Genomic DNA, 26,635 nt, shown 5'->3' on the forward strand with positions numbered 1-26,635 from the left:
TGGGTTGGATAGGGAACTGATATCCAAATAGTAACAGAAAGGGTATCACTGTGAAATGTAAGGAGAAAAAAGCCACCCTGAGCCAACAACTTGAGCCAACAAAATTAAACCAAGATAAAAATTACTCTAGGCAATAATTTTAGGGAATCCTTTCACTTTCACAACTGTGGATTCCAAACAAACAGCTATTTTCTTACTTTAGGAGTGAAGTTTCTCCAAATCTGGTTGATAAACATTCCAGCCTGCTTGGTGACTGACTAATGGATCATTTTATAGGTATTTATGTAATTTTTAAGAAATCAGCTAAAGTGTATATTTTCTGTTGCTTTCCAGTGAAAATGTCTTTTCAAATTTTTTCCTTAATTGAATAAATTTGTTAAAAAGCAGTCAATGCTTTTGGCCACAATCTGGACTAAGAACCAGTCTTATTTTTAGTTATATGGTTTGAAAATACTGAAAATCCTTATTCTACCTATGAGGTCAATTAATTAACTTGATAGCTGTGAAAATAATGTGTGCACAAGATTACTTTGGAAATTAAAGAAACTAGAAAAGAGAAGTACAGTGACTTTAGTGGAGTACCTAAGGTTGACTCGTTAAATCTGTCCATGTATTTCACATCACTGCAGTTGTACTATTTATTAATTTCCTCCCAATCCTATGGCCAAATCAACTTTATTACCCAAAGCAGAAGCTGGCCCAGGAACCTAATTATTTTATGTAGTCCTTTCCTCCCTCTTCCCAAATAAAAATCCTTTGAATTTTCCCTGACTATTCAGACACAATCTAATTTATTTTTATTTTTATTTATTTTTTTAAATCTAATTTCTTTTTAAAAACAGTATTGTAATATTATTTTGGATGACTGCCTACAGAGTTAACGTAGGATGTTGCTACTATAATTTGAAATTAATTGAGGGTAAGAACTTGGGGAGTGTACTTCATCTTATTTATTTATTTATTTGTAAAATGGTGCTTCTGAAAGTTGACAGAATACTTGAATAAGGAACTGGTAAGCTTAAAGATATTAATAATATTAATAGTAATGATAGCATTTATATAATGCTTTAAAATCTGGAAAACTTTTTATATTTTTATATCCTCACAATAACTCTGGGAAGTAAGTGTTATTATTAGCCCCTTTTTACAGATGAGGAAGTTTGAGGCAGGCAGGCTAAGTAGCTTGCCAAGATCACACAGCTAGTAAATAGCTAAGGCTAGATTTGAACTCATATCTACCTGACTTCAGGCCCAGTATTCTGTCTACCATGCCACCTAAAAAAGGAAGGGAAAAAAATCAGCCAATTTTTCATTAGCATTGTGATCATTTCAGTCTTTCCTTTTGATTTTCTTTTTCACCAGACCTAACAATGGGGATTGGGCAAAAGGTCAGGAGAATCAAAAACAAGGTTTTTGGAGGTTTTTTTGTTCATTTGTTTTTAACATCAATAATCAAGAGTTGGATTTTTAACTGAATACATGGAACTTGTTTCTGGCCCTGAAATAGGTGCATCTACTCAAATGTATTGAAGTATCTGCTACTCACTGAGGATAAACAAGATTTTAAATTCTCAATGAGAAGCAAGCCCTGTATTGATCAGATTAACTGTATGATCACCCAAATTTGTAATGTCACCTTTTGCCTGTGGTTTTTGGACAGACCTATAGACTGAAATACAGTATAAAGCTTGTCAAGTTGTGTAGTCTGGAAATAGCTGTGGATTCTTAGGATCACTGGTCCAGGCTGTCTATTGGAAGAAGGCAGAGTTTTGAGAACTTCATTTATATTTTTTCCTCCCAAACTTTTATCCAGTGTACAAAAAAAAAAAAGAAAAGAAAGGTCAAACTATAAAGTAACTAAAAGATTGGGGGGGGGGGGCCGAAGACCAGAGGTCAAGTCCTGCCTAGACAATAACCTGTTGTCTTAAGATGTAGAGTTAGAGAGGACCCAACTCCCTCTTTTTACAGGTGAAGAAATTGATGCATTCAGTGAGGTTAAATAATATGGCCAGTGTCACAAGGCAGAAAGTGGTAGAACCAGGATCCAAAGCCAGGGCTTCTGATTCCAAATTCAGCACTACACTGTGATGTGGTGCCTGTAATTGTTAGGGATGTTAAAATGTCTGCCTGAGTCCATATTTGTAAGAGTCCTTTTACAGACTTAAAGTATGTCAGAGATTTCTGTAACTGTTAATGTTAGGAAATATTCCCCAAAGCCCCCCAGACTTAAGACTGAAGTTTGTCTGTGGCTTGTATATTCCTGTAGCCCTTCAGAGATTTGGGATGGGACTGCAAGTAATTCCTAATTTTACTTTAGCCATATGGCTTGGGATCTTCCAGAAGGATACCAATATATTGTGGGATATGGTTGCACTGACTTTATCTATTAGTTACCAGTTCATTAACAATGCATTAATTAACTAGACTGCTTAAAATGATCTCATGATCTTACTCTGTTTTAACAAGAAAATTTATGATTAGAAACTTCATAATTCATACTTCTTGGTCTGTCAAATAAATTAGAAAAAGCATACTAACTTAGGTATAAAAAAGATTACAAATATTTCTTAGAATGGTTTTGTATTTTGACAATTGCAAAGCATTATTTAACATTTATTGAGCACCAACAATGCGCTAGGCGCTGTACAGAACATTAGACATAGTACCTGCCCAGATGGCTTACAATCTAATCTAAACACATGAACTGTTTTGTATGTTGCTGTGAATTTGGTGTTCATGAAAATGAGGTACTAGCTGTATTTGAACAGTGCAGGGAAAAACTTAAGAGAATGTTTCTATAGGTTTCCCTACATATCTCAACACTGTTGCATGATATCTCTGCTGCCTCTTATTTCCAATACTTTCAAAACCTGCCTACTATTTTATTTTTCAAATTCCATTATTTTGTGAGATGGAAAAATGTCTATAAAGATATAAAGAACTAAACTTGAATATTTTAGTTTGGTGTCTCTAGAAACGCCACCATTTACTTGTCTTTCACTCTTAGTGGGGAACATCCCCCTCTGACACCAGCCTTGAAACTCTAGTGTGCTCATGATCTCTCCCACCTAGAAAAACCAACTTTTAGGAAATTGAGGTATATTTACCATAACAGCTTAAAATGTCAACCCTCTCAGGATTTCAATGTAGCTCTTACGGTTAAATTTCAGGCATTGGCCAGCAAGTCAGAGAGGTATATTTGAGATCAGTAGGCTTCTCAGTGCCTTTGAAATTATTGTGTGAAGAGGGTCACTATTTAAATATGCTAATTTTGACCATAACCTAATATTAATTCATGATATCATATGCTATACTTACTTTTGTCTCCATAAAATAGCAGTTACAATAACAAAAAAACCCCAACCTAGCAGTAAAAATCTATTTCCTTAAAATATTTGTCACATGCTAACTAATAAATATGTTGGCTGATAAATAAGCATTTCTACTTTTCCATTTCATAGTTGTAGAATTTTAGAGCTATCAGGAACTTGAAAGAGCATCTAGTCCAACCCCTCCATTTTATAGACAAGAAAACTGAGATGCAAAGATAGTTTTAGTGCTAAAGTCAGATGCTAATACTGTTATATTTGTTATATTAATAGAGTAAGTTATGTGTAAGCTACTTTATTGAAATTTAAAATAAAAGAAATTTTGTGCTAAAAGTGATTTTTCTATTACTTTTTGGCCCTAACAGGGCAAGCTTTATGTTGTTGTCTGTGTTGTCTGTGCCTACCTTGTTCTGATTTTGAAATTGTGTTACTATTTAATTTCTTCATGAATTTTTGTATGCTGAATTTCACTCAGGTTACAAAAATGCAAACATTGAAGTAGAACTAAGTTAAGCGTAACAAAATATTTTGAGAAAATAATGATATTCTAATCTTACTATTTTTTCTTATTCTTATTTCATTATTTCACTTCCTAATTAAAATAAACATTTTTCTAATGTATTTTTTCTGACACGTTCATGAATGATATCTTGGAAGTTCAAGTAATTTCCTTTTATTTCAAATGCACTGTGTCAAGTGCACAATAGAACAAAGACAAGCCCACTTCCGTTTTCTTTTATTCCATAATCCATGCCATTCTGGCAAAACAAATTAATAGGCATAATGATATACTTTGACCTGAATTGATAGACTGTGTTCCCATTTTCCAAACTGGGAAGAACTCCTACTAGTTTTCCTCAATTATTGCCTTAACAACCTTAGGGTGAACACAAGCTCCCAAATTCCTTACATTGCAAACATAAATAAGTAAATATAATAAGAATTTTAATTGCTACATATGCTCATTAATGTGAATGAGTTGCTTGAAAGACTAGGTAACAGATGTAGACAAAACAAAACAAGGATCCTCTGCATGTCTTGCTTATATCTTTGATTAGCTATTTATGTAGGGGGGAAAATCCGTTTACTTAGCTTTCCTTTTTCTGGAATCTTTACTGAAAATTTAATCAGTGAATGACAATTAAGTGCCTACTTAGTCTCTCCAGAATGTACACCATAGCAAAACCTGTGATTTAATTAAGAATTTTATGCTAATATGGGGAATAATTAAGCCATTAGTAGAGTTTAGCATAGAGCATTGGATGGGTTCAAAAACACAGCTGCCACACTCTAACCGTGTCAAGGATGGTACAATTTATTTGGACAGTTACATCAAGAAAGACCCCAAATTCAGTGAAATTCTAAAGACCATGAACCTTTATAAAGTGAGATGTCTGAGTGTAAGACTGCTTATAAGGGCACATGTATACAGTAATACTGAACCATTTTTACATAGTTATGCCTTCATCTGAAAGCAAACTTCCTGCTGACCAATTTTTGTTTTATGTGCAACAGGCTCAGTTTTCCCACATTGGTGCTTCTCTTCATGCCAGAACTCCTTTTGTCTACAGAGTCCCTGAGGAGGCTAAAATGTTTTTCCTAGTATTAAACATAGTTTATGGAATTCTTCCTCAGTTGCTGGCCTATCGATGTGTCTACAAACCAGAGTTTTTCATGAAAACAAACACAGATGAGAAAGAGGAGTAAAAATCACTTCACATTTTTTTTTATATATCTAGGTTATTGGCTTTTGCTATAACTGGAATACTGATCTAAGCTCTCCCTCAAAGTGTATTATTAGAATACACACAATTTTATTGCCATACACTGTATGTATAAATTGTACTATAACATTTGCAGATAAATTTGTTCATTTTTGAAAAGGGAATACTAATTTGACTAGGAAAAATGTTTAAACTGAGTGATTTAAAAATGTTTTCTAAATAATTTGTGAATAAACTTTTGGTATTTCCTACTACTCAGTGATTATATTATTTCATTATTTTATTTGCACAAATGTAATTATTGAAACATCAACAGTTAATAGTATTATGAAATTGAACCTATGCTGAACTGCTTTGAAGCACAGAAATAAACCTACATGGGAACAAAAGTGATCTGTATACATTTATCACTGAAGAAAGAGTTTCCTCATAACAAACATATATTTGAGGGGGAGAAAACTAACAATCAGGCTTGTATTTTCTAATACCAATCTCAATGTGAAATGCAAACCATTTCCTTTTAGAAAATGCTGTTTTAAACAGTGTTTTCTCAATTATAAAGATACTACTCTTTACAATGCTTTTGTTAATGTTTTTGTTTGGAAAAATCACCCCCAGAAGAAGGACCTGCTAAATTTCTTCCCTTTATGGAGTGTCTCCATTTCCATTTGTAATGAGAAGTTCTTCTACTGTATTTCAATGTGTATTTGTAATTGAAATAAAATGTTTTGGTCTCTCATGAAAAGAAAATCTCTTCAGTTTTTATTGCAAACATTTCACGTATTTCTGCCAAACATGGTCAGTTATCCATAGTACTCACTTTTGTTTCTTTTTAAATTTCTTAAGTTTGTATTTTTTATTACAATTATTATCTATACCACATTTATGTTTCAGTGTGAGCATATTCTATAATTAAGTGACATTTCTGATGGATTTTAATTTTTAATGTACCTTAATTAAAAGTGGGAAGTGATAAAAAGCTCTTAAAGAAACTTGAGATACCTTCCTTATGTACTTCCTCTGAAATCTTTTCTGTTTTGTATTCTTAAAGTGTCTATGTAAGTCTAGTAAAGAAATCCAATTTTTTATTAATGAGAAAAAGGATCTAGACCAATATATGGTAAAGAATCTCCATTTGAGTATCTGGTTAATGATTACATCATACCTCCTAGTCCCCACCATCACTACTGTGTTCCTGATTTACCATTGGTATTTCTCCTTCCTTTAACTCTCTTCTTTATATAACCACTCTCCTCACCCCTCCAGAACCACCCTCCAGCCTTTTAAGCAGAATAAGAAAACCAAAAGAAAATAGGATCCAATCAGAGCACATGTGTGGTGACAGATATATGAAACTAAGAGTGCATTTGCTGTGGTAATATCTTACACATGCAGGTCATGCATCCATTTTTTTTCAGTATTTTCAAAACTAGTGTGAATATGTTGTAAGTAAACTAGTAACCCTATAACCCAGAAAACGTACAAAAAACCTCACCTGCACTTAGTTCTATTGTCAACTTCTTGTTAACAATATTTTGCTTTAATACTTGAGTTACATTAATACCTCACATTATTACATGTATGAAGCCAAATGACACTAGCTTAGTTGCTTACAACCTCAATTCTTACTCCCAATACTTACACATTCCAATAAATTTATTCTGTAAAAACAATACATTTTTTTTGTTTTTGATTTTTTTTTACAGTAAACTTTTCAACTACAAACCTTGAATACGGGAAAGATGTTCCAAGGACAAGCATAACAAGGATTGAAAAACCAAACTGACTAAATATGTTCTCACAATATTAGCTGGCATAAAAATAAATAAAATTTTCTATTATCACAATTGCAACAATAATGTACACATAATGGTTCTGGAATGATTATTAACTAGTCTAGCTCTGTTTCCAAAAGAAAAGAGAAGAATAAGTTCCTTTTTTTTTTTAAACCTTTTCAGTATTTTAAAGTCAGTGATTTGTTTTGGTTTCCCATAGGGCTGCTGTATCATAAACAGGCTTAAAAATGAAAGGTATCTGATACATGAGTAATTAGTTCAAGTCATATTGGTATTGGAAAAAAAAAAGTCCTTGCCTTAATCTAAAGGAACACAAAAGACTTTTACTAACGTCACACAGAGAAACTAAGTGAATTTGTGTACATAACAATGTGATTTTTTTTGAGAAGTATTAGCTCTCAGCTAGCTATTTCTAATAAGGAATAAGTATTTTACAACATTGAATGTTCTGCACATGGCCTCATGAATCAAGAACAATTTGCTTTCATTTTCAATCAATCAATTAACAAAGAATGGTCTTGTGATAATTTACAATTATGTCTCTAGGAATTAATCCCCAAATTCTGTTATGAAGGGGGAATATCATTCCTAAACTTTATGCTGTTGGGCTCTTTTGTAAAAATGCTGATTTGAATTTAATTTAGTGGTGGAGAGGGTGGGGTAGAGGTAAGAGGAGGATGATAACAACTGCCCTTTCTATTGGTAAAACATATCCAAATGTACAACTCAGCATAAAAATTTTCATCATTACCATCATCAGTCCATGGTTAAGGGCAACTTCATGCAGCCAAATGGGAAAATGAATCGATAACCCTTAGAAAAAACTAAAATGTCTTATTTTTTGCAAACACAACAGAGAGGAATGTGAATAATGTACATACAAACTGGGACTCTATTGATGGTAACAATGAGTATGTGTTGATTCATATCAAACCCGAGACAATCAAACATGTAACCTTCTTGTGGTTTCCCTTATTATTCAGTATTCATTATGTTGGTTAAGTCTGTAAAAAAGAAGAAAACGAACCATTAGGTAGCTATAAGGGTTCAATTTGTTGTGATACAAAAGTGAGATTCCAAATACTGTATTTAAGCCTGACCTTTTAGATTTTGTTTATACTTAATACTGTAATATTCACAAATACTAAGAGGAAACAGCTTGTGTGGAGTATCTTCATATATATGTCTATATATATATATATATACACATACACATGAATACATATCTATTTGTACATACACATAGATCAGTACAAGATAAGGAATACATGAAGAAATATTAGGAAGGTCTCTATTCAAAGGAAAAAATTTTTGATTACAATTTGGACGAGCACTCCAGGACAGCAGTGGAATTAAGCTTCTCGAGGGCAGAATCAGTTTGATTTTTGTCTTTCTACTCCCAAAGTCTTATTCAAAGTAGGTACTTAATATAGGATAATTGAACTGAACAGGATTCAATGAAGGTAATTAAAATTCTGGAGCTTTCTAATTACTTGTTGGGCTTTATGGTAAGCCCATTCTCTGGTACAAAAGCATTCCAGGATAAGAAGTGTCAACATGAAAGGTGAGGTGTTCAAAATGGTTGATTCACAACAAACAAGGCTTTATTAGGCACTTACTATGGGCCAAACAGTACTTACGCGTGGGGGATACAAAGGAAGGCAAAAAGTCCCCGCCCTGAAGGAGCTTACATTCTAATAGGGGAGACAGCATGTAAATAACTAGGTATATACTAGATAGACAGATAGATGTATACATATATATACTCACACGTGTATATATACACATGTGAATATGTATATATACATATGCACATACGTACACACATGCACACAAACATATGTACAAAGAGAGAGAATGGAAGGTAGTTCGAGAGGGAAAGGCTTTAGAAGCTGGGGGAATCACCAAAAGCTTCCTACAGAAGATAGGATTTAAGCTGAGTCTGAAAAGAAGTAAGGGCAACTACAAGGTGGGGGGTGGGGTGGGTCAGGGAATTCCTGGTTGAGGGAAGAACCAGTTCAATGTCATGGAGGCTGGAGATGACATGTCACATTTAAGGAACTATAATTGGGCCTACCCTGCTGGATCACAGACTGCATGGAGGGGGGCAAAAGGTAAGAAGAATGAAAAGGTGGAAAGGGGAGAGAATTCTGGTCAGGTGAGGCAGGTAGTAAGTGCCTGAACTATGGTTGTGGCTGTGTATGTGGAGACAGAGAAATCCATCTGAGAGATATAAAGGTAGAAACAAGAAGATCTGGCAATGAGCTGAGTATATGGGGTGTGTGGGAAGGCGTTGAAGATAACACTAAATTTGCAAGCCTGGATGGAGGACAATGGTATCCTCAGTGGTAATAGGGAAGTTTGGAAGAGGGTAAGAGTCTGTGAGAAAGATAATGAGTTGAAAGATATGCACATTATTCTTGACAATCACTAATACTTATAACATGTAGTTTTGAGAAACAGGAGAAAAAAGTTGAGTTCATAGAAATATAAGTATTTTGCTCTTCAAAATAGAATTAATAAAGAGGAATTGGGTGGGGGGAGAGGGCAGAAATCTACAATATAAACTTTTAAGAACTGACATGGAATTTAGAAATCAACTTTTTATAAGAGAAATACTTACGATCCTTTCATATTTTGCCCAATTAAAAACTTTAATTTATGCTATTTTAATAAAATCAAAATAATTTCCCCAAATACTCCTCCATAATTATATCAGGATATAAGAAGTTTATTTAGAGAGGGATTATATTTTCCCCAAATGAATATTTTCTCCATCATTAGTAGAAATATACTCCCCCTATGGTTGGGTTTTCACATGAAAAGTGTATTGGAGAGCCCAGGCGATTAGGTGGCTAATTCAATCATCAAAGCCCTTTTGCCAAAAAACATTTACCTGCATAATTACTTCAGCTCTTCATTACACAAGATACATGTAGCTATCGCCTATGAAATCTTTCCGTTTGAAAATAACCTTAGGAATAGGGGGGAAAAGTTATGAAATTTCCTTTTCCCTTGGGGCCACAGAGGGTGAATCGCCTAGCTTCCTTTCATCTATAGCTGGGCAGGGCGGGGGAGGAATATCAAATAATAGCACCCACAGTCTGTGATTTTTCATGATACAGACAACTACTTATTTATTAATGAACAAAAATAGTAGAGATAAGATTAGGCTTACAAGTACTTTGGAAGTTTTGCCTTCAGGAGGTAATGACTACTAAATTTTCTTCCTTCAAGGAAGGATATATATATGGAAAATCATTAAAATAATTGCATTGCCACAGCAAAAAATTCATCCCCTGGTGGCTAGGGCACTGGTGACAGGACTTTCTCAATACCTTCTCTAGGCTGGTTCTTGGAAAGCTGACAGGGTCTATCACCAGGGCTATTTGAAGCCCTTATGGAAGAGTAGAACCTGTCAGAAGTTGGGCTCTGCTAGCATAGCTTCCCAGAACCCAGGTCCTCCTCCATGGCATGATGAGGCACTGGGGAGTAGGACTTAAGATAACTATAAATTATTAATCAACCAAAGTGAACTTATTTAATAATAACTTTTGAGACAACCTTTGTGAGAAGAGCAAAAAAGTGTATGTACACAGATGCAAAGAAAGCTGTGTGTTAACATTTAAATTTTTAATTGAAGCCCTGGAAAGCCCAGGAATCATATTATCCTATGGCCTTCTAAGGAAATATTACTATTCAATATAAAATGACAACAGTAGTAGTAGTCTTAACCACTTCAAGACAATGCATTTGTCCATGAGAAGCTCAACATGTATAGCAGATATGGCATTCTACTTGAGGTCATAAAGGCCTAAATTTGAATCTTGCCTCAGACAGTTATAGGCTGTGTGATACTAAGTCACTTAACAGCTCTGGGTCTCAGTTTCTTCATCTCTAAAATGAGAAGGTTGAACTTAATGACCTCTAAAGTCCCTTTCTAAAATAGAAAGTCTGACCATGTCACCACCCTACTCAATAAACTCCAGAGAATCCCTATCACCTGAGATTAAATATAAAATCCTCCGATTGGTATTTGAACCCTTCATATCACCTGTCTCCCTCCCCTACTTTTCCAGTCTTTTTATACCTTATCTCCCCACAAGATACATGCTGTGATCCAGTCAAAGTGGCCTCTTTGCTGTACCCTGAACATGACACTCCATCTCCTAATACCAACTGTTTCCCCTAGTATTCCTCCCTGCCTGGAATTCTCTCCCTCCTTGTTTCCTGACTTCCCTGGCTTCTTTCAAGTCCAAGCTAAAATCCCATCTTCAACAGGAAGCCTTTTCCAGTCCCCTTTAATTCTAGTTGACTTCATTTTGTTGATGTTTTCCAATTTATTCTGTATGTGGCTTGCTTGTACCTAGCTGTTTTTCATGTCACCCACCCCCACCCCCCTGCTTATTAGACTATGAGCTCCCTGAGAGCAGGGACTATTTTTTACCTTTTTTTATATCCCCAGAGTTTAACAGTGTCTGGCTGTTTAATAGTAGTAGCTGTTTAATAGTAGTAGCTGTTTAATAAATCTTTATTGAACTGGCCTTCCAGCTCTAAATCTATGATCCTATGATATTATGTGCTTACCAAAGTATTATGCACAAATGGAGGTTTTATACATTTTAAAATCTAACCTCTGAAAGTGTGGCTGAATTAAGGGTCTATTTCTGTGCTACCATCAATCTATCATCTGCAATAAATGTAGCTAATTCAGAATAATGGGGGGGCAGTTTGATCACGAAAATATGAACTACATAATATTTTACCGTACATATATGATTTTCACATGCAGAAAACAAAATAATATATAATAGGCACTCATAAGTAAGTTAAATAAAACTGTCATTCAAAACAAGCCTATTTTATACTTCAGCATTTCAGAGGATTTGTGATTTTCATACCCCTTCCTCTACTGCAAGGCATAATAATAGCTAGTATTTATAGAGCACCTACTATGTGCTAGGCACTATGCTAAGAAATTTATTTATATTTCATTTGATCCTCACAACTCTGAGAGTTTGGTGCTATTATTAACCTTATTTTATAGATAAGGAAACTGAGGCAGGCAGAGGTTAAGTGACTTGCTCAGGGCTCACACAGCTGTTAAGTGTCTGAGGCTAGATTTGAATTCAGGAAAATGAGTCTTCCACATACAGTGCTCTATCCACTGTGCCACCTTGCTCTGCCTATTAGTGTTAATAGCATAAAGGTTCCTTCCAGCTCTAAATATACAATCTTATGATTCTCCTGTAGATATTCTCCAGTTCCTCAATTTCTGTCCTAAAATTTTGCATCCAGAACTGGACACAACACTCCAGATGGTCTGTTCAGTGCAGAGTACATTCAATAGGCTAATCCTTCTAACTACCTGTCATAATCTGAGCAATATGCATTCTTTACCCATTTGGTTTTTCCTATGTGAATTGATGAGCCATTCTCTTTTGAGTGGCCATGGATCTCATCTAGGAGGCCCTCTAGTTTTTCTTTGACTTTACGCAATCAACAAAATACCATCTTCATGCAAGGGCGTGTGGAAGACCTTAACATCAGAAAAAATCCCTCTTCCATTTGTATTGTTTGCAGGATCTTTCATGAAATCAAGATAATCTATACACCTGGAAAGCATAGGTGTCTTGTTTTATGCCTCACTTGAAGTGATAATCAGAGGATTACTGAACACAGTTATCTCTGTGGTTAAATCTAATAAGGATTATTTTATGATCTTAGAAAAGCCTATAATCCTGTTATTTTATTCCACCAACTAAAAGTCCATTTGTCATCATTAACAGCAAGGTGGTGTAATGACTGCTATGTGGCACAGTGGATAGAGCACTAGGCTTGGAGTCAGGAAAACCTGAGTTCCAATCCAGCCTCAGACACTTACTAGCTGTGTGACCCTGGGCAAATTACTTTACCCTGTTTGCCTCAGTTTCCTCATCTGTAAAATGAGCTGGAGAAGGAAATGGCAAAGCACTTCAATATTTTTGCCAAGAAAACCCTAAAAGGGGTCATGAAGAGTCAGACACAACCAAAAACAACTAAACAAGAACAAACAATAAAAAGCTCATCTTTTATTTTCTATACTTCTCAATTATGTGATTGTGAAATAGTGATTGACTGTAGAAAGTTATTTGTAAGAGTTTTCCTGATTCGTTCTTCATTTACATCATGCACACACTAAATACATACATGGAACATTCACATAAAAAAGTTTGTAGAGGTGAAAAAGTAGGCATATGGGATGATAACTACTAATGTCTTCTTGGTCGCCTGTTTGGGATAATCATAATTTTTGAAATTTTTTTTTCATATTCTTTTGGAATCTCTCCCAAAAGATATCCCAAAGATGTGTCTTTGAGACATTTTTAAAAATATCCCAGCAAGGCTTTGAAATTGTATCACCACTTCTGTATGTAGGATTCAGTTGCTCTTTTTGCCTTTCTCTTGAAAGCTACTACCAATTCCTTACATAGGTGAGACAGTTCAAATGCAGTCATTCCACTACTATTATAATGATGATAAAATGATAGGAAAACACTAGTAGATCTGTTCCATTTTGTGTCTCTTTGTTAGAGAATCCTTAGCTTCCTTTCAAGCTCAACATAGATTTTACTTCCTAAGGGAAACTTTTCCTGATCTCCTTAGTTTTTAGTACTCTCTTCTTTCATTTTCACCAAAGAATGTTCTCTGGATGATCTGTTTTAGCTGAGCTTCATGCGTGCCAAGCTCTTTGTAAGTTCATTTCCTTGTAACAACTTCACATTGTTTTGTGATGGCCACTTCACTGCTTGTAATTTTCCATCATTCTACTCCATTGTTTTGCAAATGAGCTTGTACTCTAAACCAATGTTGTCCAAGGTTGCCATGTCTTTCCACTTGGCAAGGAGGTCAAGTATTAATTGCATAAGTTTTTTTTTTTCCTGGATTCTTTTGGCCTCTTCATTACGGCAGACATTTTTTTTATCAATTAAAAGTTTTCTAAGAAATGGCATTATAGTCAATGTCTTTATTTCTAAAGTCAACAAATTATTTAAACTGATCAATTTGGAGCTACTGTAAATAGTGTTTTCTTTCTCATTTAGATTTTTTATTCCAACTGATTTCCAGGGGTGGGGAACTTGGGACCTCCAGGCCACATGTGGCCCTCTAGGTCCTCAAATTGGACCCTTTGACGGAATCCAAACAGATTCAAAGGGCTACACTTGAGGACCTAGAGGGCCACATGTGCCCTCAAGGTCACAGGTTCCCCACCCCTAATTTAGACCTTTAACCAGTCAATGATCTGACTGTACACAGCCAAACTGGTTTTGAAATTACTCTCATACATGTTACCAATTATTTCTTTTTTGTTGGGATATAATTTTCAGAATTTTTGGATGTGGTTCAGTGCTTGCCACATCGAGTGCCTTCCAATTCTTTTCTTGAAGAAAATATTCATCATGTGCAGATGTAAGGCTTTCTGAATTATCTACAAGTCTTCATTTCTTTACCCTGGACCAGAATAGTCTCTGATCTCCGTGGTTGCTTTAAGCTCTAAATTTATGTTCCTATGAGACTTCTCTGAATTTACTATGCATTCTATATATTGGTGTGGATAGTTTTTGATTAGTTGTTTGGAAAAATTAGTCATTAGAGAGAAAATACCTTCTTTTCTAATCTCAAATTCAAGCACTAAATATATTTCAAATGATCACTCTATAATATATTCACTGGGCCCACATTTTGAATCACATAATATTTCAGCTTGTACTAGCTTAATCACTCATTATACTATTTGAGAGACCCAGCAAAAAATACCTTTTGATGCCATTTGTAATTTCTAAATTTCACAAATATGTGAAAGAGTATCTGGAAGAGCCTTGGGTTTTTCCATATTAAACATGTTTATTGATTTGAGAGATCATTAATATCTGCATTTAATTTTCACCTATGTTACCTTACTCGTGGTCTTCACAGCACCCAGGTATAAATAGGAACAAGTAAAATGAAGAGGCCTATAAGACCCCTTCCAGTTCTAAATCTCAGTCTAGTATATCTATTTTTTCCGGTAGAGATACTTGCTTATATTGTTTCATCAGTGGCAGAACCAGAATACGAATTCAGTTATCCCAATTCTTGAGAAGGTTTTTTCTCTGTAATGATTTTTTCCAAACAACTATTTTCTTCTTCCATTCACAAAGACTTTACTTGTATAAATATAGCACAGTACTTTACTCTCAGTCAAAAACTATTCACACCAATATATAGAATGCGTAGTAAATTCAGAGAAATCAAAATCAAACATAAATCTTGATAACCAACCCTGATCATAGTGAAATCATTATACCAACCCAAGGGTATAATGATTCTCTCTGAAGAATTGCACTAACACAGGATTTTAGTACATCTAAGTAGTAATAACACTGAAATCTTACTAAGATAAATTTCCTTATGGAATTTAGCTTGAACTTATTTACTGTAGTCACTTTCAATTAACAAAGTTTCGTGAGTATTGAATATATTTTGAAAAAGCTAAGAAATAATGTCCTTTTGCTTGGGTGACAGTATAATATAGTAGAGAGAACCCAGGAACAAGAGGCAGGAGATCTGAGTTCTAATCCTTACTCTTACACTTAATGGTTGTATGACCCTGAGTAAATAATTAAACCTCTCAGAGCTTTAATATTGCCATCTGTAATATAGGAATGATGATAGGCTTGCTAATCTCAATGGGCAGTTGTGATAATCAAATGAGACAATGTATGTGAAAAATGTTTTACACAAGTTCTATATGAATGTAAAGTGTTATTTTCAGAGGGAGGCATCATGATACAATGGAAACAGCATGGAACTTTGGATTCAAGTCTCCTCTCACAGCAGGGAGCCATGGGCAAATCACTTAATGTCTCTAAGCCTCAGTTTCCTCATCTATGAAATGAGGAAAATAATACTTCAATAATTTTACAAGGTTGTTGTGGGGAACAGTGTTTTGTAAACTTCAAAATACTATGTAAATGTAGATTAATGATGGTCTTATACATCAACACTATGAAAAGTAAAAGGCTAAGTTAATGAACACATTAACTGAGCTTGAGATAAGTTATTGCTTTCCCATCATAGGGGGCATGGGGCAGAAAACAGACAATTGCTAACCAACTGGTAGGCTATGTTCTGTAGGGTCTAAAATAGCCATGGATAAAGGAGCTCTACTAATTTCCTTTCTATAATATCACATAAGGGACCTCACTGAGAATTATGGATTTCGGCTTGCAGGGATACCAAAATGGTTGTTGATATTAAGTTTTTCAGCTACTTTTATAATGATCATAATAATATGAAGCAAGCAGAGGTATCTGCTATCTTCATCTATGGTAAAGTTTTGTTAATTTAACATTGTCTAATTGGAATGAGACTGAAATGCAATGAAATTAACTTTAATCCCCAGTTAACAATACATTTTTCTTCAAAATGATTTTTTAAACTAAAAGAATAGATAAGATGGACTGGAAATGATTAAAATGTTATTGCAAAATACCCCAAAGTGAATGAATTTAAACCATCATAATTATTTGCTTAACCTCTATGCCCTAATACCAGCTCTGGGTTTTACAAAGACATGGTTTAATCATGGGGAACCTCCCACAAAAATCACCCTTTGGCTCCAACTCCAACTCCTAGGAAATACACAACTTGGTTCATGTCTAGGTCTCTACAGAAAAGGTAAAAACCTTCCATATAAGCACTCAGGTTAACAATACATATCCAATATAATCTTTATTTTATCCCACAGAAAATGCAAAAAACAAACAAACCCCCAAACCCTAAAGGACTCCCAGCAGAGCACATGAAACAGCAAAGCAACTCAAATCTTTGGTAAGGGCCACCTTGGCTTATGGGACCTATTACAGTACTCCAGTGTTACAGAGCCTCTGGTGATTGGGACTCCCTTCTCATTGGACAGCTAACTCACTACTAGTGAAAGGCAAGGCTCATGTTTACTTCTTGGTGTAGAAAATCCCTTTTCTCTGTCTGGGAACTCTCATCATTCTCCCACTCTCCCTGGCTGCAGTTATCTCTAAGGCTCTGAGGCTTCCTCCTCTCCTGGGGCCATTCTGTTACCACTCCAAGATCTCCATTGTTTCTCTGTCCCCAAGATTCTACCACTGCCTGTCCATAGCTATCATTCTGGGGGATTAGAGGTTTCCTTGGGAGCTGTGTGGATGTGTAAACTTCACTTCCTTTACCAAGGACCCAAGTCTCTCTGTGTAAAGCAGCTCTCTCAGCTTTTGTATCTATCCATGTTCAGTTCTCCTCCCCATTTTTGGTCTTCCTTTTTAAAGCACAAGTCCTAGGCTGTAGTACAGGTGTGTACTACAAACAACTCAACCAATCATCCTCAAATCCCCAAATTCTATCAATCATCTTCAACAAGGAGCCAATGGTCCATCAAATAAATATCTATGGCAGAGCACCTGTTCCTACAAGAGACACAAAGTCACAACAAAGGCTTTCTTTGTCAAAGGAATGACACTGCTATTCTTGGTCATACCCACTAAATCTTCCTTCTAGTTAAAATCTTCAGCCTCTGAAAATCACCCTGAGGTGCCTCAGGGCACACTGGAATACAGACAAAATTGAGGATATCTTTCCAGCAACCATAGAAGCCCTCCCCAATGTTTGATAACTTACTATTCCCACTGAAATGTCCTCTTTCCTAAATACCGTCCCTAGTACTTTATGTAACATTTAAAGAGTCCACAGTTATGTACAAATTCCTTTTAATAGTACCTCACCACAATTTGTAAGCATTGATTCGTAACTCAAATCAATAATCCTTTGTAAGAGGATAGAGACCTCCCATAACTGAGATACTCTGGCACTTAGGTCCATACTCAACCCCACCCCACCCTTAATACATAAATATACAATATTCCTCTAGGTTCACTCCTGCCTCCCAAAAGGATCTGCCACACCACCACCATCCCAATAAAGTTAAAATAAAAAAAAGGAGTAATAGCTATAAAAATTTTAAATGAGAAGCAGAAATAACATTTTAAAAAATCTGTCCCAAAAGGGGAAGTAACAGAGTTGCTCCAGAGCCAGGAAAACCCCTTTGTAGAGACCTGTGAGCTGTAGGGATCAGTGCCAATAGATGTAGTACCTCTCTTAGAAACTTTGTGGTTTAGGCTCCACTGAAAAAATTGCTGCTCTTGGTGTTGCAAGAGGATTAACTTCCTCACATCAGACCTGCATAGCTTGCATAGCTTGCACAGCTCTCAGTTATTTGGGGCAGGACCACATCTGCTGCTCTATACCATGTCTCTGTCCCTTACTGCTCTCCTTGGAACAGGAACTTCTCTCCACTGCTGCCATCTCTGGGGTTCAGGGGCCCCCTGGGAGGCTGTGCAGATACAGACCCTTCATCCTGCTTAGAGATCCAAGCCTTCTCTCTGATTTTGGCTCTTCCTCTGGCAAGCAAATGACTTGACTACTTAGAACTAGTTAGTTTCTGTTCAGAGGTTCCTGCCCATATTCCTCCAGTTGGATGCTGGGTATTTCTCTTCTATAAGCAATTTCTGACCAGGATGATTGAAAAGGAAATAAACTTTCAGGTATATTCCTTGATAGGATTCCCTATCCCCTAACCACCAAACAACCCAGGTGGGTTGTAACAACATTCTGCTCTCTGTGACAGCAAAGCAGAAAAGCCAGCCTGAGACAGGGGTGATATATCTCTCTCTCATTAGGGATTCCTGGCCCCCAGTTAATCTAGTCATCTCTCTGTTGAGGGCCCCATCCTCACTCTTTGTGGCAGCCTTCCAAGTCAAAGGGAATGATGGTATGGTCTGTATCAAGATGGTTGGTACAACAGCTGGGGATAGCTAGAGTCACACAAAGCCCAAACAATATAGGGATGCTCCAAAGGTGGAATCCCTCAATATTATATACTGAGTGAATTAGGTACACAATATATACAATATATAGTAGTAAATTATATACTGAGTGAATTAGGTACACAATATATACAATATATAGTAGTAAATTATCACAGTAACCTAGTGTTTAATAAACCCGTAGATCGCAGCTTTTGGAGCTAGACAAAACTCCAACAATGTGCATTAGTGTATCTATCTGGAACTTTGACAAAAACTGCTGAGAAAACTGGAAAGCAGTTTGGCAGAAACTAGGCATAGACCAATACCTCAGACTGTATACAAAGATAAGCTCAAAAGAGATACATGACTTAGAACCAAAGGGGGCTATCATAAGCAAATTAGGGGAGCATGGAAAAATTTACCTGTCAAATCTATGGATAAAGGAAGGTTTATGACCAAATAAGCAATAGGGAGGATTATAGGAAGTAAGATGAATAATTTTGATTACAAGAAATTAAAAACGGTTTTGCACAAACAAAAACAACATTGGTTTTTATTTTTTTATTTTTTGGTTTGTTTTTTTTTTAAGGTCAAATTATTTACTTCTTATATGTGAAAATGTTATCAGTATTCTTTTTTTTTTCTCCCCAAGTCACTTGTTTGGATGATGTTTTTATTTTTTTAATATTTTATTATTTATTTTTAGTTTTCAACATTTACTTCCATAGGATTTTGAGTTCCAAATTTTCTCCTCCTCCCTCTCCTCCCCCCACCCCAAGACAGAGTGCAATCTGATATAAGCTAAATGTGTACATTCATGTTAAACATATTTTCACATTAGTTACCAACATTGGTTTTTAGAAGAAAGGCAGGAAACTGGGAAAATATTATAGCAAATTTCTCTGTTAAAGGTCACATTTCTCAAATACATAGGGAATTAAGCCAAATTTATAAAAAATAGGAGCCATTCTCTAATTGATAAATGGTCAAAGGATATGAACATGCAGTTTTCAGAAGAAGAAATCAAAGCTAATGATAGTCCTATGAAAAAATGCTTCCAACCATTAATAATTAGAGAAATGCAAAATAAAACAAATCTGAGGTACTACCTCACATCTATCAGATTGGTTAACATGACAGAAATGGAAAATGACAAATGCTAGAGGGGATGTGGAAAAATAGATACAGTAATGCACGCTGATGGAGCTAGGAACTGGTTCAATTTTGGAAAACAATTTAGTACTATGAATAAAGGGCTATAAAACCGTGCATAGCCTTTGACCTAACAACACTGCTACTAGGTTTTTCCCCAAAGAAATAAAAGAAAAAGGAAAAGAGTCTATATGTACAAAAATATTTATAGCAGCTCTTTTTTGTGGTGGCAAAGAATTAGAAACTGAGGGGATGTCCATCAAGTGGGGAATGGCTAAACAAGTTGTGGTATATGAATGTGATGGAATATTATTGTGCTATAAGAAATGACGAGCCAGATGATTTCAGAAAAACCTGAGAACTCTTACAAGGACTGATGAGCAGAATCAGGAGATTGTAGTAAATAGGAACAGAAAAATTGCAATGATGATCAACTGTGAAAGACAGCTACTCTGATCAACAGAATGATCCATGAGAATTCCAGACAACTCATGATGAAAAATGCTATCTATCTCCAAAGAGAGCACTGAGGAACTATGAGTGCAGATTGAAACATATTTTTCACTCTTCAAATTTTTGCTTTGTTTGCAACATGGTTAATATAGAAATGTTTTACATGACTTCACATGTATAATGGGTATAATATTGCTTGCCTTCTCAGTGGGGAGGGGAGGAACTGAGGGGAAGGAAAGATTTTGGAACTCAAAATTTAAAAAATGAATGTGAAAAATTAACAAAAAAGAAAATGAATTTTTTAAAAAAAGATTGTATACTGGACTTCTGTTACTAAATTCATATTGTTGGAGATTAAGAGAGGATTTCTGAACATACAATTACCTAGATCTAGGGTAAGAGGTACCTTTTTAAACTCCATCTGTATTAACAGATAAAATCCCCATCTTCCTACTTTCTAGAATAGAACGGAAGAGTATCTTGCTCTAAGCAAAGATACTATATGAACATACAAAAAGGATTACCTTTATTTACTTAAAGGCATAGAATTTCCCTGTTTGTGGGTGGATAACACCAAGGGTTTTTCAAAAAGCCCATGTACATTGTAAAGCTTCCTGAACAAGATCCAGGATCACTCAGAACAACTTGTTCTAACTATCCACATCAGAATATAAAACCCCCCTTATCCAGACTATGGTGTGCAACTGTATGGACAAGAGACACAGAACTTGTCTATCAGTATGTTTATATCTTGTTCAGGGACTGAAAGTACATACTGAATTGGGCCCAGAATGAAACAGGCAGAGGAAATATAGGATTATTGCCTTTGAGAAATTACAATATTACTTTAATAATATCAAGCTGCTCACTGAAATATAGGCCTATCTTTTTTAACATCAATGTTCTTCTTTCTGGTGATACTGCATAGCCACAACTCATGGAATATTTATAGTCTCTGAAGATATGAAGCACAGGGTGGCCCAAAGGGCAACGGAGAGGAGTATGGTGGCCATGAAGAAGCCTCAGTACACTACGAACAAGAAATTATACAGGAGAAGCAATGTAGAAGATGCCAACAAAAAATGTACGATCAGGGAAAAAAAAGACAGGTCAGTAACAAAGCAGGAGTCAGGGACAACAGATGAACAACTCATGCTCTTCACTGTATTTACTCAATTACATTGTATTTACACAATTTTGTATTTATACAATTTAAGGAGAACATGGAGAAGGCCCCAACACACTGGGTAGATATACTGTACTGAACTCATGGGAAAACACAGTCAAGAATTTACCATATGGGCATGTATGAATATGTTGCAATTTACATTTTTTGAGGGAAAATATATTGGAATATAAGGGCACTGATAAAATTGCTCAAATTCCGTATTCTGTAACTATCACTAAGTATCCATTTGCATCCTGGAGAAAATCTAAAAATTCCTGAATGATTTGGGCCTTAGTGAATATGGTGGTGCTGGTAAGGCAGATGAAGTGTCTTTAGGCACCTCTCTATCCTTCAATATAAAGATAGAGTCTAGAGATAAGGTTTTGTAGATGTTATATACAGGGCAGCTAGGTGGTACAGCAGACAGAGTGATGTGCCTGGAGTCAGAAAGATTCATCTTCCTGAGTTCAAATCAGACCTCAGACACTCACTGACCTGGGCAAGTCATTTAACTCTGTTTGCCTTAGTTTCCTCATCTGTAAAATGAGCTGGAGAAGGCAATGCCAAATCATTCCAGTATTTTTGCGAAGAAAACCCCAAATGGAGTCACAAGGAGTTGAACACGATTAAAACAAATAAACAACAACAAGATGTTGTACATAGGGATGGGGCAGATATTTCCATGGAAGTCCTGTTTAAAAAGAAGTACGCACTTCACTTAGGAACAAAGGAAGTTTGGCTCCTTGGTAAATGTCCATTAGTTGTTTTCCTCCAGGAGTGTCTACCTGTTTAGCCTGTCTACCTAGAAGCACATGATTCTTTCTAGCTCCAATCTTAGTCCTAGTCATCCCACTGAAGTGGGCACAGACAATCATTAGGACATCTGCCTCCATCCCATTTATACTAAATCAATGAGGGAAACTCCAAGATGTGGATATCTTGAATGACCTACAATGACCTTAATTTTTTATTTCCATATGTCATCTGTACCTTTCTCAGAAATAGGAATACAAATCTATTCATTCTTGAGACATGGTGACATGTAGGAATTTCCTTCTTTAATGAGTTATTGTGGATATGTATAACCCAATATGAAGGGCATAAAGGACTGCCTGTCCCTTATCAACTTTGCATATCTGCAACACAAATAGGAATTGCATTATAATTACCAGTACAGATACTTTCTCACGGCAGGAATATATTGTGTCTTTGCAGTGTTAGTTCTTCTTTTGAAGTCTACTCAATCAAACTTTTCCACTTGACCCATGTTATGGTAGCTATATTATACCAACTCCTAGGTTTCTGCCTCCTTTCAATCTCTGGTTCACCATCTTTCTCTCCTCCCCAGCTCCTGTTCTTCTACTAGTGGATCTTAATATTCACTTAGATGCTCCTCAAATTAACCAATTTCCCTGCTTCAAGCTTCTCCCCACACCAGTCCATGCTACACACCATTGACAAATTCATGCCCATATTCCAGGTACTCTATCTTGGCTCTGCTCACACCTAAGGAAAAACTACTCCTACTATCCATTTGGAACCAACACTTTAGGTATAGCAACACAAAATCCTGTTATGATTAACTTTTTCCTTTAGAAAAACTATAAAATCTTCTGTTAGGAAGTACCACATAGTAGCTTGAATAGAATATTTAGTAAGAACTGCTAATTTCCTGGCTGGCTTATAGAAAGAAGGGGAGTAACATATTCTAAGAAATTATTATTAATAATAATAACTAGTATTTATATAATGCTTTAAGGTTTATAAAATGTTTTACATTTATTATTTCTTTGATCTTCACAATAATCCTTGGAGGTAGGTGCTATCTATCCCCATTTTACAGATAAGGAAACAGAGACATAAAGAAGTTAAGTGGCTGATGCAGGTTTTGAATTCAGGTCTTCTTGATTCCAAGTCCAACATTATGCACTGTGCCACTCAGCTGTTTCTGACCAAAAGAGTGGAGAGAACACAAGGTTTTTACATTACTGAATGCCTAAATCCTCTTCCAAAACAACTCAGTGTCGGTTTTAGGTAAAACCAAATAAAACTATGGTTTTAACCAATATAAGCAGCTCGAAGAATATGAATTCTGCAGAAATCAGGTGAGCAAAAGACAGTTCAGGGGTCATCTTCAGCAGTCTGATTTACATAAATTCCTAAAGATTCAAAGAGGTTCAAACTTTTGCTGAGAAGAACCAAGAAACAAAGCAACAACCACAACCACAACAACAAAAACTGAGGTTCAAGCAGAATTCAGAGTTTAGGCCCTTAACAAGGCCCTATAAATTCAAAACCTTTTTGTGCAAAGTTCAAAATCATCAAAAGGGCCACTTAGTTTCCCCCAAATATGCAGGAGTTACTAAACTGTAAGTACTATTCTGCAATATACTCTACTTAATCATTTGAGGCTCTGCCATATTTTGTATTTTTATTTCTGAGAGATAACTTGAGAATACTTTTTTAAAAAAAATCCAAACCTAACCCTCTAATACTTTCAGGGCTACTCAAAACATCCAATGTTTTTAAATGTGCACTTCAAGCTGGTCTCTGAGAGAAGAGCACTGAAACTGCTAAGTTCTGCCTTTGTCTCTAATTTTATTATAAGATATATTAGCCTGAAATGCTTTTCTGCCTCACTGAAATACATCAGCTCCGCTAAATTAAGTCTGAGAAAAAGTGCAACTGAAATTAGAACTTAATAGTATTGTGATAATAATAAACCGTGCAGCACCGTAAATGTATGGACCTATACTTCAGCAGTATACAAATAGTGCCATCTCATGGCCAATTAATCTTACTATTTTAAAATGGTTACCAACTAACCTCTCAAGACAGAACAATAGGATAGATAGCTGGAAAATTTCTATGAACAATTTTTCCTTCTCAGTAATATTCCTATAAAGGTGGAACTCCTGTGACTTCAGAAATTAGCATGAGTTTCATATGTATTCAAGAAAGATAATGTAAAAAAGCCTGTTCCCATGTATATGCTGATAAATTCTGAGAGAGAAGAATCAGCCATAATATTTTTTTAGTTATACTACTGAAAATTTAATTAATTGATATTTAATTTAATTAAGAGAAATACTGCTGTCAGATTTCAAGTAGTACTCATCAATTTCAATACACCTTTGAAGCATTTAACACCTTCCTTTAAGAAATAATACGTAAATATGGTGCCAAGTTCCAATCATCAGGTACACTACCCATCAAGCTAATTTCTGTCCTCAGGCTCTCTGAACTCAGGATAATACTCTGGGGAGGTATCTATGCCCACATTTAAGAACAGTTGTGCATTTCACTATTTAGCAATATATATTGTACCTAATACTCCTTTAGATTTTGCTGCTGGTAGGAATATCATTGACAGAAGGGCCCTGATTCTCCAGCAAAAGGATTTCTAATGCAATGGAAAGTAAGAGAATAGCATAAGCACAGAATTACCCCTTCACTGGTTTTCTGCAAGTCTGAAGATGTGTTTCTTGTGTCATTGCCTGCATCTCCAGCCTCAGAGCCACTCTTATTTTCTTCCTCTTTGCAGTCCTTGTCATCTTCATCTGCTGGAGATTTCCGTGACTGCTTAGAGGATTTCTAAAAGTTTAGACACGTTAAAAAAAAAAAAAACAGAGTCAAAAGCTGAAATTCAAGTTAGAAAGCAAGAGAAGCCCATCAAATGTGGCAGCAAAAAGTCTTCTCTATCATTGGAGCAATTCACTGCTTGAGAGGCTGTCTTTGATGCAATGCAGTGCAGCAGGAAAAATGAAGCTGGGAGTCAGGGGGAAAACGAGCTTTATATAGTCCTGGAACAACTACTATCTAATGACCTTGGGAGAGTCATTCAACCTTTCTTGGGCTTAGTTTCATCATTTAGAAAATAAGGGACTGGACTAAATGATCTCTCAGGTCTCACAGCACTACAATTCTCAACTTGAAGCTCAGAACAGTTTGTGAATTTAGAATACATTGCCAACATGCAACCAGAACAGATAGCCTATTAAGTTAGCCATTGACTCTAGTAGAGAATTTTTCCATAAGGGGAAACAGAATACGGCCATTTGAATTAAATCTCCTTTTGGGTTACATTAATGGAATACATAGTATTCTATTTTTGTCATTTCTACTTTTGTCACTATGACAAAACTTTAAATTTTGTCTGGTGATTAAGCACCAAAAGATACACTGTGAGAACAGCATTAGAAAAACTAATTGTTAAAAACTACTAACATAATGAACTTTAATCATTTCAATTATACCTACTTAAAAACCAAGGATCATGCTGGTAGATGAGTCCTATTCTCTTGTCATTAAGTACTTGAAATCAGAGTAGGAGAAAGTAAGAAATTGCTAAAGTCTGAATTTTTAATGGTTTTCCAGCCAGAGATGTTTAACTGAATAACCATGAATTCACTAATAAGTAGGTCTATACTAATATACCTTAAAGGAAAGAGTACCACTTAACATTTCTATAACACTTTTCTTTTAAGGATTTATCAGTCCCCTCACTGTGTTGTTAGATAAAAGTGATTTAGTCACTGAAAAAAATACACTGGATCGGCAAATTGGTGCTTAGCCACACAACCAATAAAAAAACAAACAAACCATGTAATTTCTGAAGAGAAAAAGTCGCTTGATAGATATAAAGACACAAAATATAACTGAATCAAGAGAAATACTGTTCACTTAAATTCTCTACAAGATTCTATTTTACTTAACCGAATCAAATAATCAAGACCAAAATGGAAGTTATAATTTGGCTAAAATTGGATGATTTTCACATTAGATGACAGAGTTTAAAATATGTTTACATATATAACCAGAGATATGATTATCCATATTTATCCACATTTAGATAATTTAGAAATTATTACAATAAAGAAAAAAGAAAAATGCTTTTTATTTTCCTAGTAAATAAAGAAAAGATAATTTTAAAAATACAGCATATGGGGCAGCTAGGTGGCACAGTGAATAGAGCTCTGACCTTGGAGTCAGGAGGACCAGAGTTGAAATCTGACCTCAGACACTTGATACTTACTAGCTGTGAGACCCTGGGCAAGTCACTTAACCCCAACTGCTTATGCAATATATATATGTATAATGTCCAATAGTGCCAAAGAGGACCACTTTGTAATAAAAGACCAAATGTGAGAAAACAGCA

General features: G+C 35.5%; 2 protein-coding genes across 4 annotated transcripts in view; one reads left to right on the top strand and one right to left on the bottom strand.

The window, feature by feature from the left end:
• Window positions 1-5,700, top strand: part of TM6SF1 (transmembrane 6 superfamily member 1) — a 40,581-nt gene extending 34,881 nt beyond the window's left edge. For all 3 annotated transcript variants that reach the window (XM_027851486.1, XM_027851488.1, XM_027851487.1), the window contains one exon: window positions 4,845-5,700. In XM_027851486.1, coding sequence (XP_027707287.1) covers window positions 4,845-5,036 — 192 coding nt within the window. In that variant the 3' untranslated portion in view covers window positions 5,037-5,700. The remainder of the gene's footprint in view (window positions 1-4,844) is intronic.
• A 92-nt stretch (window positions 5,701-5,792) lies between these two features.
• The window catches only part of HDGFL3 (HDGF like 3), an 82,275-nt gene continuing 61,432 nt past the window's right edge, over window positions 5,793-26,635 (bottom strand). Inside the window, exons 5-6 of the mRNA XM_027851490.1 lie at window positions 24,925-25,071; window positions 5,793-7,853 (exon numbers count right to left, since the gene is read on the bottom strand). Of these exons, the coding sequence (XP_027707291.1) occupies window positions 7,848-7,853; window positions 24,925-25,071 (153 nt within the window). The 3' untranslated portion in view covers window positions 5,793-7,847. The remainder of the gene's footprint in view (window positions 7,854-24,924; window positions 25,072-26,635) is intronic.

The sequence above is a fragment of the Vombatus ursinus genome, unplaced genomic scaffold (genome assembly GCF_900497805.2).
Source record: "Vombatus ursinus unplaced genomic scaffold, bare-nosed wombat genome assembly UNPS02009205.1, whole genome shotgun sequence".
Classification (NCBI taxonomy): Eukaryota; Metazoa; Chordata; class Mammalia; order Diprotodontia; family Vombatidae; genus Vombatus; species Vombatus ursinus.